Below are 12732 nucleotides of genomic sequence, written 5' to 3' on the forward strand. Positions count from 1 at the left end.
TACTTCAACAAGCATTTATTAAACGCCTACTATGTGCTCAGCACTACACTAGGCACTAAGGGGTGCAGAGATACAAATATAAAAGTAATTTTTCCTGCCCTCAAGGAGCTCACAATTTAATTTTGGAAATAAATACAAATATGAAACGGTAACAGAGTGCTAGACAATAATTACAAAGCAACATATTAGTAAGTGCATGGAGACAGTACAAACTCAAAAGGTAAGTGCTGAGGCAGCACAGAATGAGGGAGGTCACCACATGAGGTGATGTCAATCAGGGAGCGCTCACTCAGAAGATGTGAAGACAGCTGGGCTGGGAAGGGAGTGGTGAACATGGCTGGGACCAAAGAGCAATCTAAGCAAAAATAACAGCATGAGAAAGGCACAGAGGTAAGAGCTGGTAAGACATCAGCAGAGGCTATGGGAAGTTTGAATCTGTTGAATCAAGGTGAATACGCTAAAGAGTAATGAAGGCTGACAACTATTAAGCACAGAGGTAATGGAGAATTTGGAACACCACTGCTTGGCAGGAATTATCTACTGAGTGTTACTTAGTGAAAATTAGATACTGTAAAAACAGAGTTTCAGGAGCATCTTGTATAGAGTATTGGAAACTTTATACAAGATGGGGACCCTGAGAGCAAAGAAATTGGAAAAAAAGAATTACAGTAACCTGGGCTTCTTATCTACATGAAAGGCTATACAGAGATGAGAAAAATGGGAGATCAGGCCTCAAAGACAGAACTGATTAAAAACTGGACTGACAGCACATTTTTAGACATGGAGAATGGAGAGTAGAAAAAGGTAACTCCAAGGTTGGGGTAAAAACATGAAGGGTGGTGACACTTTTCAGGACAAAGGAATAAGGCAATGAGGCCTATTTAAAAAGAAAATGGGGGTTTGGTGTATATGATAATGAATTCTGTTTTCAAATACCAAGTTGTATAGGTACCTGTGGAAAATTCCGAAAGTCACAAACTGACCCACAGAGCAGGAAAAATGAAGTCATTTGAATACAAATAGTAGGTATAAACAAAAAACAATCAAAATGGATAAACAGGAGTATAGAAAATGAAGTGAGCCAGGCATGGTGGCTCACACCTGTAATCCCAGCACTTTGGGAGGCCGAGGCAGGCGAATCACAAGGTCAGGAGTTGGAGACCAGCCTGACAAACACGGTAAAACTCCATCTCTACTAAAAATACAAAAATTAGCTGGGTGTGGTAGTTCATGCCTGTAATCCCAGCTACTTGGGAGGCTGGGAGGCAGGAGAATCGCTTGAACCCAGGAGGCGGAGGTTGCGGTGAGCAGAGATCGCACCACTGCACTCCAGGCTGGGCAACAGGGTGAGACTCCATCTCAAAAGAAATAAAGAAAAGAACGAAGATGAAGTGAATAAAAGAAAGACAGGGAGAGTATTCTGAGTGGAGAAGGGGAGAAGAGGGAATGGGAAAGATCAGTTAAAACAAAAAGCCAGATATTGGAGAAAAAGGATCATACAAGCCAAAGGAAGGATGCTCCAACAATATAAAATATAAATTAGATAAAAAAGGACAAGAACTTAAAAAAAAAAAAAGGCCTTACTATTTGTCCACAGATGAGTCTAAGAACATTTCACTGGAACGCTATGTATAAAAGCCAGTACTAAGTTGTTTTAGGAACAGATTAATGTGAAGTGGGGGTTGAGAAAAAGGGGGGTTGAGAAATGGAAGACATGTTTGAAAAATCATGAATGATAGAGCGATAGAGGAGAAAGAGAATGGTAGTTGGAAATGGGCAATGAGGTTGAAAGTAGTTCACATTTTATGCTGTAGATGAATTTACTAGTGCCATCGTAAGTGACCATCTGCCTGGCCTGGTACATGGATATTTCATTTTTCTTCATAATTCTACTTCCCCTCGGGCAGTTTAGAGAAAAATATATTTGAATTTATTACTGCTTTATCCTCCCAGTTACTCTGTTACATGTTTTATTTGCACAATGTAACTCTGTAGTACTACAAAGCATCAACACTTAAAGATGATATAATTATAACCCCAAAGGGCATTTTCAACCAATTTTCCAGTAATTGTAACGTATTTGAACTCTATTCCATATTCTCTTCCTCCCTACCCACCATAACAAGGGCTACGTATTTTTAAACAGCTGGCTAGAATTACCATGTTCATCATACACAGCACAGCACAGTAGTCAGAACACAGGTTCTAGAATCAAACCCTCTGGGTCAGAATCTGCTTTATCACTTACTGGCTGTGTGACATCCGTCAACTCATTCAACTCTCTAAGCCTCTGTTTCCTCATCTATAAAATGGGGAATAAAATGATACCTATTGATATGGTTTCATTGGGTCCCCATCCAAATCTCTTCTTGAATTGTAGCTCCCACAATTCCCATGTGTCATGGGAGGGACCCAGTGGGAGGTAACTGAATCTTGGGGGTGTAACTTTCCTGTGCTGTTCTTGTGATAATACGTCTCATGAGATTTGATGGTTTTATAAAGAGAAGTTTAGTTCCCCTGCACAAGTTCTCTCTTTGCCTGCTGCAATCCATGTAAGACATGATTTGTTCCTCCTTGCCTTCTGCCATGATTATGAGGCCTCCCCAGCCATGTGGGACTGTGAGTCCATTAAACCTCTTTCCTTTATAAATTACCCAGTCTCAGGTATGTCTTTAACAGCAACATGAAAACAGACTAATACACCTATCATTACCCTGAGAAAGGTATAACAGGGTTGGGTACACACTAAGTGCTCAATACATGTCAGCTTTTATTATCTGGAGACTCAGAACCAAGAGTGAAGTTAACTGCTCTGTATGGGAATCAACCACCACATTCTAGTACTTCACCTTGGTCCATGGAGAAAATCTCTGAGACCTAAGATGCCTCTTCCAGGGCTACGGTGGATGGTGTTAAGAGTTATGGAAGAACCACCTTATCATGTTAGGTCCTAAAATGAGAAGCTTAGGATGGGAGGAAAAAGTACTGATGAACCATTCATTTCAGATGAACATAAAGATAGAATGTGTAGGATAAAGGAGCTTAATGCATGCCATTCACAGTCTAAGAGCTCAAAATGTCACAAAGCCTAGTCAACAATATTCTATGCTAACAGTGTGAACTTGAGACAAAGAGTGACTTCTGCTGATGTCCTCAAAGAATCCACAGCCTTTTTCCATTGTGTCATACTATTTGGCTAATTCTATGTATGTGCTGTATCAGCTCTGATAATTCCTTCAAGACACAGTCTTTTTACAATATAACACTGACTTTTCTAGTCATATTATTTTCTCTGAATTTATGCCAAATGCTTAGTAATTCTGAGATTTAGGGAAGCTGGCTCTACATTACTCTGAATACTGACGCATAAAGAGACTTTAGCTGGTACATTAGTACATATTTCAATATGTTGCTCTGGTCTATGGCCATCCCACCCCGAATGCACCCAATCCTGTTAATATGTTGCTTTGCTAAAAGGGCTTTTTTTTTCTTCTTTTTTTGAGACAGAGTTTCGCTCGTTACCCAGGCTGGAGTGCAATGGTGCGATCTCGGCTCACCATAACCTCCGCCTCCTGGGTTCAGGCAATTCTCCTGCCTAAGCCTCCTGAGTAGCTGGGACTACAGGCATGCGCCACCATGCCCAGCTAATTTTTTGTATTTTTAGTAGAGACGGGGATTCACCATGTTGACCAGGATGGTCTCGATCTCTTGACCTCGTGATCCACCCGCCTCGGCCTCCCAAAGTGCTGGGATTACAGGCTTGAGCCACCACGCCCGGCTGCTTAAAAGGGCTTTTTATTGGAATAGAAGGGAACTGTTCCTCTAAAGTGTACAGCAGCTGTGTGTGTACATACACATGTGCACACACACGTATTTTCCCTGTGACAATGTACCCATCATACTTAATATTTGCATACGAAGTTGTACTGGCCCCAAGAAGAATCAGTATCTTACAAAGGGTAAGGCACAACTGAGAACAGAGAGTGAAGATCTAGATACAACCAGATTTACTTGTTTTTGGTTTCTTGAAATTTCAAGTACCAGGAAATTAGGAATGGTAACTTATAAATCAAAAAAAAGAAATAAGAGAAGGGAGGATGAGAAAATAAATGATAATGAAAAGGACTGTTGAAAACCAATGTGACAAATGATGGGTGCCTTCATTCACCAACTGCTTAGTGGAATTGATGTAGATTAACTATGATGTTGTTGGTGGTCAAGGGCTTTAGGGAGGCAGAGAAGGCAAGTTACAGGGAAAGAATTTATGACTCAAAAGGTGGTCCTCTATGAGGAAAGATTTTGATTGCTTTTTTTGACCCATCAATAAAAAATAATATGATTAACTGTTATTCCTTTTCAGGACAGTCACAGGGTGAACTTGTGAACTTCTCACCAGAACCTATATAATTTTCTTCTGAATAGGTTTAATGGAATCAATTTTAAGTTTGAAGGTAAATTTTGGTAAGCCAAAAATTAACTCCAACTCTGGTAAAGAAGTGGCTACTCAAATGATTAAAGTGAAGTGTAACAGACGGTTTTCCCATATTGTTTATTAAGTGGGAATTCTAAGAGTGTTCCAAATATCTGGAAGCGTATAGTAGTACTACTGGAATAACAGTACTTGGGAATAACAAGTGATAACCCACATTGGATATGTAAGTTCTGGCATGTTACTTTAAACAAGTCTCATTACTTTACACAGTACTCCTTGGTATAGCCTTGGAAAGCCTCAGAGACGAAATATAGTGCCTGAAGATACTGAGTTTAATAGTATATCTTTGTTGGTAGATTACAGACATGGATTACGGATGGAGTGCATCAGAGTTCAAAAGAATGAAAAACTGTAAGGTAAGGTATTAGATTATCACTGTGGATATCAAAGTCTTATAAACTAATGGCAAGAAACAGAAGGAGAATAATGAGTGAGGTGCTGAGGCCATCTAAAGAGGTGGGTGCAAGGTAATGACAGGCGTGACAGACTATCTTGTCAGGGAGTTTGCACAGGCTGATAAGAACCTGAGAAAGCAGTACTGTAATGGGCCAAAAAGGATGAGTTCTCTGTAAGGAGTATTGTCTTCCTAAAGCACCTCTATCTCCTTCTCCTATCTGATGCCATAACTAGGGATAGTGCAAACATCTATTTGTACCACAGTGTACACTGGGGAGGTGGAAGGAGAGTGGTAAGTCACCAAAATGTTTAACTATCCAAGCTCAAGAACAGCTGGGCTGAGTTTCCACTCACTTCTTTCTCTGTATTAACTCCCATAACCATCACTAGTGTGCCCACTTCCTGTGCCGACACAGGTACCAGGACTGAGGGTGGTGAAGGATATGTATGAATGCTCAGTGACTCAGTGGAGTCAGTGAAGGTCATATATGAAGAAAAATGAGTGCTGTTAAAAATATAGCATTCTGAGTTTGTGTGGGAATACAAATTCCCACGGACTAGAGGGAATTTAGAATTAAAAAATGCACACTTAAGCATAAATACATTAAGTGTCTGTAAAAATTTTTCTAGAAAGCTACATACAAATATAAGTTTCACATAGAAGCTACTTCTGACCCTAGAGGAGCTTCTTAGATCTGATTAGGAATACAAGGGCACCTTCAAGGGAATAAATGGGAGGGGGATCACAGGAGACAGGAAGAAGCAGAGGAACTAGGAGCAGCAGCCTCTCTCAATCCTATAGCTACTCACCCAAAAGACAAAATTAAGTGCCTCAAGCCATGACAAGCAACTTGCTCTAATGCTATTTTAAATTTCTAAAGGATACATTAGGCCATGAGGAGCTCCATCAGATACTTTCAAAGACAGTCAAACTAATCAATCTTCATGAAGGCACTGGGCCCAAATTACTAAAAAGCTATTCTAGCTTTGCCACCACTATAGATTCTGTCACTAGAGTTGCAATGACCTTTCTGCCTTTTAGTTTCACCAGTGTGTGGTTTCTCTAATGCTGAATAATGCTCAAACTATAACCGAAGCTGTTCCTAAACTCCTGCAGATTCAGATTTTTCACCACTGTGGATTCTCTGATGTCGAATGAGACTCGACCTCTGAATAAAGGCTTTCCCACACTCATTACATTGGTAGGGCTTCTCCCCTGTGTGAATTCTCAGGTGTTGAATGAGACCAGTGTTCCCATTGAAAGCTTTCCCACATTCTTTACATTTATAGGGTCTTTCTCCAGTGTGGATTCTCTGATGTTCAATAAGGCCTGACTTCTGACTGAAGGCCCTCCCACACTCATTGCATTTGTAGGGTTTCTCCCCAGTGTGGCTCCTCTGATGACCAATAAGATGTGAGCTCCGCCTGAAGGTTTTCCCACACTCATCACACTCATAGGGCTTCTCCCCAGTGTGGATTCTCTGATGTCCAATGAGGTGTGAGCTATGACTGAAAGCTTTCCCACACTCATTACATTCATAGGGTCTCTCCCCACTGTGGATTCTCTGGTGCAGAATAAGGCCTGCACTCTGACTGAAAGCCTTCCCACACTGATTGCACTGATACGGCTTCTCCCCAGTGTGGATTCTCTGGTGCAGAATCAGGCCTGTGTTCTGACTGAAGGCTTTACCACACTCCTTACAGTGATAGCGTTTCACTTTGTTATGGATATCCTGATGTGAAAGAAGAGCTGACCTGTAACTGAAGGCTTTCCCACAAACATTACACTGATACGGTTTCTCCCCAGTGTGGATTCTCCAGTGGCGAACAAGGCCTGAGCTCTGAGCAAAGCTTTTCCCACATTCATCACATTTGTGTCGTCTCTCTTGTGTAGGATTTCCCCGCTGCCTCTCTAATCTGCCCAGAAGGTCTCGGGCTTCTCCATGCTCAAGACCCCCGATAACATCCCCGTTGCATTTGGCAGCTGTCTCTCCATGTTGCTGGATTCCAGTAGATATTACCTGTTTTGAAGCCAATTCCCTGTTCTCACTCCTGGTCTCACCACCTGAAATTAAAATGTAAACAATAAACATCAAGCCAATGTCACTTCTTATTCTTTATGCTAGGAGAAACTGAAGATGGGGGAAAGGCAAGTACACATGGAACACCTGTAAGTAAACACAAAACTTCTATCTCCAAAACGGCTTCTTAACAGTGACTTTGCTTAATATGAGCTAGTCAACTAGGAAAGAGGTGCCATTAAAAAAAGAGAGTTATTGGAAGGGGAACTAAAGTCAGGAAAGGGTCAACTGAGGTGAGGTGAAATTGGGGAGTGAGAAGGAATATGCAACGACTAAAAGAACTAATTAGCAGGATAGAAATGGGCAAATGCCCCTAAATAGTCATCAAAAGAAGATACAATTAATTTATGTGAGAAAAATCTACGGAGCATTCCCATGACAACTTGGAGAGGAAATGTATGAACTCAGAGAGTATCTGTGAGATATCAATTCCCAAATGGCAAACATGCCAGTACTCAGGTACAAAATGTAAGAAAGTTCTGGACAGGAGAACAGAAGTCTCAACATTATATCCTCTGTTGGATCCTGAGTTTAAACTCAACCAGGTCTTTCAGAAAGGTTAGCTACCATACACACAAACAGCAAACAAAACAAAAACTCTAAAATGACAATCACGATCACAGCTCTCCTTACCCAGGGAGAACATGTTTCTGACATTTTCTGGCCTGTTATCTCTACTCAGATCCTTCTGTGATGGATCAAGAAGCCACTCCTCTCGAATAAGGGACACAGCCATGTCTTCAATCTTCTCCAAAGTCTGAAACAAAACAAGATCCCCATTTGGGGACTGGGCTGTTTCACAGCTCAAACCTAGAGTTGGAGAGATCCATCAGTATTGGGAGAGGATTAAGACTTGGGAATGTACTATGTAAAGGGATCTGAATAGCCAGGAAGAAGTGGAAAATGCATGAGATTTATCGGGCGGAAATTCAGGATCAATCTGTCCCTAGGCAAAAGAATTTTTCAGACAAGTAGGTACTGCTACAAACTAGACAGTCTAGATATAGGGCAGATGCCACAAACACTGCCAAGCAGAGCTACGGAGTTTCAGTGAGAAAGAGCACAACTCACCTGGAACCCTGCTGTGAGAAGTGTAGCTGTCATTTCCTGGTTTCCAGAACTTCCTTTCTGGGAAGAAGTAGGACTCTGAGAAGTAGGCATGGCTGAGAGGAGAAAGGAGCTATGAATGAGACCAGCCCTGTCCTGTGGCTGTGGGGGCTGGCACTCACCTATTCCAAATTATTTGTATTTCAGCAGATATACATGTGCACCAAAAATTTTGCACATGAAGTACTGATATCTCGGATTCTGGGCCTGTATGTACGGTTGCCCCACAAAGCATATTCATGCCGATGTCCCTGAAGTCAGACTGAAGTTCCACTAAAAACAGAACGTATACTGGTTTCCTAACAGGAATTGCTTTTCAGTTTCTTCTCTACCATCAAAACTACTACTTTTTTTTTTACAGAGTTTCGCTCTTGTTGCCCAAGCTGGAGTGCAATGGCATGGTCTCAGCTCACTGCAACCAGCACCTTCCAGGTTCAAGTGGTTCTCCTGCCTCAGCCTCCCGAGCGGCTGGGATTACAGATGCACACCACCACACCTGACTAATTTTTTATATTTTTAGTAGAAATGGGGTTTCACCATGTTAGCCAGTCTGGTCTTGACTCCTGACCTCAAGTGATCCACCCACCACACCCGGCCCAGAACTACCTCCATCTTTGTGCTTGTATACAGTATTTCCTTAGGTTCTGATCTCTTGGCAAACTAAGTATCAGAATTAATCTCTACTCATTCATTACCTTTCTGAAATGTCTACTATGGCTTCTAGTATTTGCTTTCTACAGATATCAAACAGCTTATTATTAAAATATAGATTACTGTATCTTAGGCAACGAGCTTTAGGACTTCAGACAAGAATTACTGAGTGTTTTAATGTTTCTTTAGAAATATAAAAATTTCATAAATATAAACTACTCTGAATCATATAAATGAAAACATATGAAATGCAGGGGAAGATGATACTGGAATCTCATTCTGCAATAAAGTAAAAAAATTTAAGAAATGATGGGAAAATATCAAGAGGACACAAGAGCCAGGCTGAAGGGGCCTTCTATGGCCAAATCTCAGATTATTTACCATCAAAATAAAGACACTGGCCAGGCACAGTGGCTCATGCCTGTTATCCCAACACTTTGGGAGGCTGAAGCGGGAGGATCACTCGAGGCTAGGAGTTTGGGACCAGCCCGGCCAACTTCGTTGCTACTAAAGTACAAAAATTAGCCAGGTGTGGTGGCATGCACCTGTAATCCCAGCTACTGGGGAGGCTACGGCATAAGAATCGCTGGAACCTGGGAGGCAGAGGCTGCAGTGAGCCGAGACTGTGCCACTGCACTCCAGTCTGGATGACAGAGTGAGACTGTCTCAAAGACAAAACAAAAACAAAATAAAGACAGTAACAAAATACTTATGGAATCAATAGGAATTTATGAGTCCATACTGATACATAAAAATAATAAAATTGGGAGGAGAGAACACTCTTCTTTACAATAAAGAAATGTGGAAGGAATGACCCAGTCAAGAAATCACTATTTCATAACCATTCTAGTAATCACTAAGTCAGTCAAGAAGCACCAATGAACACTAGAACTAGTGTTTTAGCAACAGAAGTTTAATGAGGACTGATATTTACATACACTCCATACACTCAAGAGTATCTTCCAAAAGCTACTTATTAGTTACAAAGGGAAAAACAGTAACTATACAATGATTAACCTAGCAAGAATAACCTTAACCAAGTCATCAAAGATACCATCACCAGTAATGGGACAAAGTCCTGTTGTACACCTGAGAAGGGTACAACATCTCTTGTCATGACTTAGGTCATGTATCCTTGGCAGGGTGAGGTGTTCCTGCCAAACATATATGACCTCATTGTGAACATGAGCAAACATCACGCACATCCAAACTGCAGCCATTCTACAACATAACACACCTGTACTCTTCAAAAACAGAAAGGCCAAGGAATGATTCCAAATTAAAGAAGAGACATGACAACTAACCACCAAGTGCAATACCGGACTGCACTCTGGACCAAAGAACATGACTGGGGCAACTGTGACCCACCATTAGTATTGTAGCAATATTGTATTTCTTAATGCGGATAAATTTAGAAATTTATTTATTTAGGTTACCTAAGAAATGCTCTTGCCGGAGGAAATACATACGGAAATATTTCCAAATAAAGTGGAATGACAATATCAGCATGAACTCAAAGACACCTATGTTGTAAAGGTACTGGGGTAACAGAAATACGTAAATACATTAAAAATACCCAAATTCTTTAATTTGTTCATGAGTTTGCCACTAGGATGAACAGTCTATATTTGAAGCCTGAACATTTAAACACAGACATTGGGACTGGTCTGTAAACAGGATTTCAGTTCTTGGTTCTTCAGGAACTAGACAGCTATCCCAAATGGACTTCTTTTCTTTCAACGTCCCCCACTTGTCATCAATGAAATCTGGCTACTCACCTCTCTCTTGTGACTCCTGGGACACTGGAGATTTATGCTGGCTTGCCTCAGATTGGAGCTGAGTACTTGGAGGCTCTGGTGCAGATTCTGAATGTACTACCTCCTCCCAGAGTACCCTATGTCCACGTACACGAGCTGAGACCTAAAAACGACAGACATTTGGATAATAAGGAATCCCTTTGAGAAATGTAGTGAACAATGAAAGACGACCAAGAACACCTCTACAGGGATATATGCTTGGGGAAGGAAGCAGCAGAAGCTCCCTTACTTCTTAGAGAGAGTAAGGAACACAAATATGTAGACTAGCACAGAAAGAAAAGCATCATTTTTGCTCAGTACTAAAGGAAAAGATTTCTGCTGATGCCTTCCCTGCTACACAGAACAACAATATTTTGTGCTCCTAAAGCAGAGGATGGAGGAAAATAACAAACAAACTTAAAGCCAGTGCTATGCAGTAGAAAATCCTTTAATAAGGAACTAGAAAGCTTGATTTCTCAAATTTATCTTTAATTATTTGGGTGCCCTTAGAAAAGTAACTTAAGCTCCCTATGCATCAAGCTCCCATCTGGCAAACAGGAACAATATAGCTGTAGGGATGTTATGATGACAAAAAAAAAAATTATGTCCTTTGCCAAAGTAAAAAGAACTCTACAGGCCACACTGTGCTAAAACCATTTTCATCCTTATCAAACAGAAACTGAGGCTAATCATTTGCTCTCCCACTATCATGCCTACGTCCCTCTACCGAGCTTCCAGGACTCCCACAGTGACAGCATGCACACCTCCTTCTACTTACTGGTCGTCCTAGTATATCAATCTGCCTTTCCAAATCCTCTAACAGGGTCACCACCTCCTCTCCGTTCTCTAGCTGATGTTCCTTAACCAGAGTCTGGAGCTCCTCAGGTAGGATGGTCAAGAACTGCTCCAGCACCAGCAGCTCCAGGATCTGCTCCTTGGTGTTCAAATCTGGCCTCAGCCACTGATGGCAAAGTGCCCGTAGTTGGATCAGAGCTTCTCGGGGTCCTAGTGTCTCCTGATAGCATAACTGCCTGAAGCGCAGGCGGAACAGTTCTTGGCCAGGAGGGTTACTTTCATGCAGACTAGATTCCTGGTCCCAACCATGATCCTCCTCTACCTTGACAATCACAAGATCCTCTTCAGGAGTTTGGTCTGGTGGGGATGGGGCTGAAGGCTTTCTTGATTCTTCAGCCATTTAGGGCCTGAAAAGCTCAGGAGGCTCGTTTCCACTACCTTCTTTATCTTCTTAAGAGAAGACTCTTCTGAGGGTCTCTTTTCTGAGGGCACTTCTTCATGAAGAAAATATAATAGTGTTAAGGCAAGTCAAAAGTCACTGTAACTTACTATCATATCTTAACAAGCTCCTTATCATGACATGGACTTCACGGCTCAGCCAACTAAATGATCCTCCTCTCTGTTCCAGAAATAACTACTTACCTCCTTAACTTCCTGCCATGCTAGTCATGCAAACCATCCTTCCTTCTACTTTCATCACTATGTTTGGGGATGTGGAACATGGCTAAACAAAGTCGGGAAACCATGTCGTTGAAATTCTGTGTTGACTCTCAGCTGGCCTTCAGGGTTACTCACTTAACCCCTTTTAGCCTTTGTTACACCAGCTGTACTAAACTGGTTCTACACACTTCAGCTCTCGACCTTTTCCTTACTCTTAACAGATGAGACTAATTTCTATACAATCTAATTCAAGGAATTGTCAAAAAACTTTCGTAACACTCTGTTCTTCTACACCTAACATGCCTTATCCTACCTGTGCTCCCTATCTTTCCTCCTATCTCAAGGCTGATTTCCTCTACTATGGACTTTTACCTCCAATTCAAGAACTCTCTGTGGAGCACTCCAAGCAACCTGCATGCCCTGTCAACACCTACAACCCAAAGGTCTACTCCCACCACACTAAACGAACTTCCAGAATCTCACATAAATAAAAGCATACAGTACGTGGGCTTCTGAGTCTGGCATCTTTTACACAGCATAATACACTTGTTTCTATCAACACTGGAGCAGCAGTTTGTTCCTTATGTAGATGAATGTTTAAATGTTTCTCCATTTCCCAGTTGAGCAATATCTGAGTTGTTTTGTTTTTTATTAATATGAATAAAGCCACTGTGAACATCTACATGGGTTTTTGTGTGAATGTAGTTTTCCTTTTATGTGGGCAAATATTCAGAGGTAAAATTACTTTGTCATA

General features: G+C 41.3%; 1 protein-coding gene across 6 annotated transcripts in view; it reads right to left on the minus strand.

The window, feature by feature from the left end:
• Positions 1–12732, minus strand: part of LOC100400493 (zinc finger protein with KRAB and SCAN domains 8) — a 22680-nt gene continuing 9948 nt past the window's right edge. For 4 of the 6 annotated variants that reach the window (XM_008993771.6, XM_035294731.3, XM_008993769.6 and 1 more), the window contains 5 exons: positions 11302–11812; positions 10506–10647; positions 8041–8132; positions 7603–7726; positions 1–6953 (listed from right to left, as the gene is read on the minus strand). In XM_008993771.6, coding sequence (XP_008992019.1) covers positions 5992–6953; positions 7603–7726; positions 8041–8132; positions 10506–10647; positions 11302–11718 — 1737 coding nt within the window. In that variant the 5' untranslated portion in view covers positions 11719–11812 and the 3' untranslated portion in view covers positions 1–5991. The remainder of the gene's footprint in view (positions 6954–7602; positions 7727–8040; positions 8133–10505; positions 10648–11301; positions 11813–12732) is intronic. The other 2 variants (XM_035294733.3, XM_035294732.3) reach the window with 1 other exon arrangement.

The sequence above is a fragment of the Callithrix jacchus genome, chromosome 4, assembly GCF_049354715.1.
Source record: "Callithrix jacchus isolate 240 chromosome 4, calJac240_pri, whole genome shotgun sequence".
Classification (NCBI taxonomy): domain Eukaryota; kingdom Metazoa; phylum Chordata; class Mammalia; order Primates; family Cebidae; genus Callithrix; species Callithrix jacchus.